The sequence below is a fragment of the Curcuma longa genome, chromosome 4 (assembly GCF_044706935.1).
Source record: "Curcuma longa cultivar G26 ecotype Majalengka, Jawa Barat chromosome 4, ITB_CL_G26_1.1, whole genome shotgun sequence".
Taxonomy (NCBI): Eukaryota; Viridiplantae; Streptophyta; class Magnoliopsida; order Zingiberales; family Zingiberaceae; genus Curcuma; species Curcuma longa.
In genome coordinates this window covers 20,547,918-20,550,706 of record NC_133864.1, presented here as the reverse complement: position 1 = coordinate 20,550,706, position 2,789 = coordinate 20,547,918, and the positions used below count along the sequence as shown (strand labels likewise).

The 2,789-nt window shown below is 33.5% G+C and overlaps 1 protein-coding gene across 1 annotated transcript; it reads left to right on the top strand.

Moving 5' to 3' along the window:
* Nucleotides 1-77: 77 nt before the first annotated feature.
* On the top strand, nucleotides 78-2,219 carry LOC141827253 (uncharacterized; the record flags this gene model as incomplete). The annotated part of the gene is made up of 7 exons (XM_074714482.1): nucleotides 78-204; nucleotides 301-389; nucleotides 902-1,007; nucleotides 1,122-1,219; nucleotides 1,457-1,705; nucleotides 1,794-1,877; nucleotides 1,948-2,219. Coding segments are annotated over 7 exons (768 nt in total), but the record flags the coding sequence as incomplete, so codon positions are not given.
* Nucleotides 2,220-2,789: the final 570 nt, after the last annotated feature.

Genomic DNA, 2,789 nt, shown 5'->3' with positions numbered 1-2,789 from the left:
TGGAACAGATGCATTTTTTTTTAGTATTTTAAAAAAATGTCCAGAACTAATATTCTGCTTTCCCTAATTTCTTGAAATTAGGTTTGGATGTTGTTCGTACAGATCGCTCACTTCTTTACTATGAGAGCTCTGAGAATCAAGCAAGGCTATGGGATGTTCTTGCAGTCTATTCATGGATAGATAGGGACATTGGTTACTGCCAAGGTGGAAATTTGCATATACTTGAAAATTTTTAGTTTTCTGGAGTTGTTATAAACTTTTTTCAGAGAGCTGTGTTTCTGATAACCAGTTTATTAACAGGAATGAGTGATCTTTGTTCTGGGATAATAGTTCTAATTGAAAACGAGGCAGATGCTTTTTGGTGCTTTGAACGTCTAATGCGTAGAGTGGTATGTATATTTATGTTGTGAACAGAAGTCATTGTTTTCTTTAACTTTAAGTCCTGATATTATTTAATCACAGTCTGTCTCTTGAGCCATTCATGCCCCAATAATACTTAAGAGCTTTTAGTTGTAATTCCAGAAATGATGCAAGAAGTTGATTGTTGAGTTTATCTGATCAAGTACTAATTTCAGGCATATTTGATAGTAACAATTTCTTTGATGCTGGCGAATGCTTTTTTGCAAGTCAAAACTTGTTCTAGAGTGGTTTCCAATTAATGCAGCTGCTACCAGGATCTTCAAATCTGAATTACATCATAATTTTGTTTAAGATTATTTGCATATCGTATTTTAGCATAAATGTGATAAGCTAAAATACTATCCAATAGTATTCATAAGTAGAAGTTAAAATTTGTTTACAATCTTCAATTTATCATCCATTTTGTTTTTCTCTTTTACAAATGTTATTCAAGTTAGAAAGTAACTTCACGTCATAAAGGTTTTATTTTGTCATTTTCTAGAGAGGAAATTTCAAATGCACATCTAATACCATTGGAGTTCAGGCTCAGTTGACATTACTTTCTTCTGTTATAAAAATTCTTGATCCGAAGCTCCATGAACACATAGGTATCATTTCTATCATTTGCTGGAGTTAAAACTGTATGTTATACATTTTTGTGTCACTGACCATATGTAAATTTATGTTCCTGGAGCTTATTCTATTTCTGAAATTTTTGACAGTGAATCTAGATGGAGGGGAATATTTATTTGCCTTTAGAATGCTGATGGTCCTTTTCCGCAGGGAGTTCTCATTTGTTGATGCATTGTACCTTTGGGAGGTAAGCTTCATATTTTCAAAGTTACCTTTAAAATTGTAAATATACAATATTTTAGTATAAAAACTGTCTGCCCATGGGCCTCAATATCATGTAAGATGATTGGAAATGGATTTAAACTCACATGAAATTTTGATTTGAAGCTTTCCTCAAACCCATTTACCATGTCACCGCACATATATACACTGATTATTGCTGATTGTCTGACAGATTATATGACATAATTATCCTATTCATCAGCTCATCTGGTCTATGGAGTACAATCCCCATCTTTTCACCATCTACGAGTCCAATGCTTCTCCTAATAGAAACCAAGATGAATCAGGAAATGAAGACTTCAAGAAATATGGAAAGTTTGAGAGGAAGTGTCTCAAGTCAGGTCGGAAAGATCAACAGGCCAATCTGTCCATCTTTCTAGTAGCTAGCATTCTTAAGGCCAAGAACAAACGGTTACTGCTGGAGGCAAAGGGTTTAGATGATCTAGTGAAGGTCTCTAGATTCCCTCCTATTTTCTACCCCATCATTTTGCTCATTCATCTCCATCCACTGCTTTCTCACTGGCTGGCTTTTCTAGCAGATGTTGAATGACATAACTGGTGAATTGGATGCAAAGAAAGCATGCAATGAAGCATTGAAACTTCACGTGAAGTACTTGAACAAGGTTTGTCTCATTTAATTCAAATTCAGGAATGTTACTTGTTGAGTAGTATTTAGAGGGCATTCTTTTGCAGACAAAGACTACTTAGGAAGCCAAAGACCAGCAAATACTGCCTCAAACAAATTATTTTGCAACCCACAAAGAAAAACACCATACAAAGGATTCCATTTTGCTCGAGTTTTCTTGTTCCAGTTTTCTTCTTGTTTGTTTGTGTTTTTTTATTCTTTCAGTCTGGCATGTCATCTGTCATCCAAACGCCAATCGAGCGAGAGATTTGATTGTATTTGTATGGACCATTGCTTGTAGAATCACACAAGTCACTTGTGCTGTCTATTATTTGAGAAAATTGAGTCCTATGAATCTCATGATGCTTGTGCCCATTACTTCTGTGTTTGTCTTGCTCTGTAGCTGGTAAATTAGACTTACAAATGGTATTACGACTTAGAAAAGAATAAGAGGTGGATTATCTGGTCTTGGACATGTCCTTCAGAATGATGCCATAGAATTCCTGCAAGAAGGGCTACTGCTAACAGTTGTGTGATTCTTAGCACCTAGTAGGGTTGTAAACAAGCCGAGTTGAGTCAAGTTTTAAGGTGTTCAAACTTATTTGATAAAGTAATTAAATCAAATCGAGTCTAAAATGAATTAAACTTTTGAAACAATTATTTAAGCTTGATTTGGTTTCGTTCGTTATGAGCTTGATATTGATTTGTTTAGATGTTATCAAACTTACAATTAAAGTTTGTTTGATTGTTTAAAATTTTTACATTTTAAATTTATTTGGTTAATTATTGAGCTTGATAATATAAATTTATTTATTCATTTTAAAATTTTCTGTCTTTATTTAGCATATTGATAAGAATTTTATTGATAAATATGATTCACAAATATTGTTCATAAATATTAACGAACTGA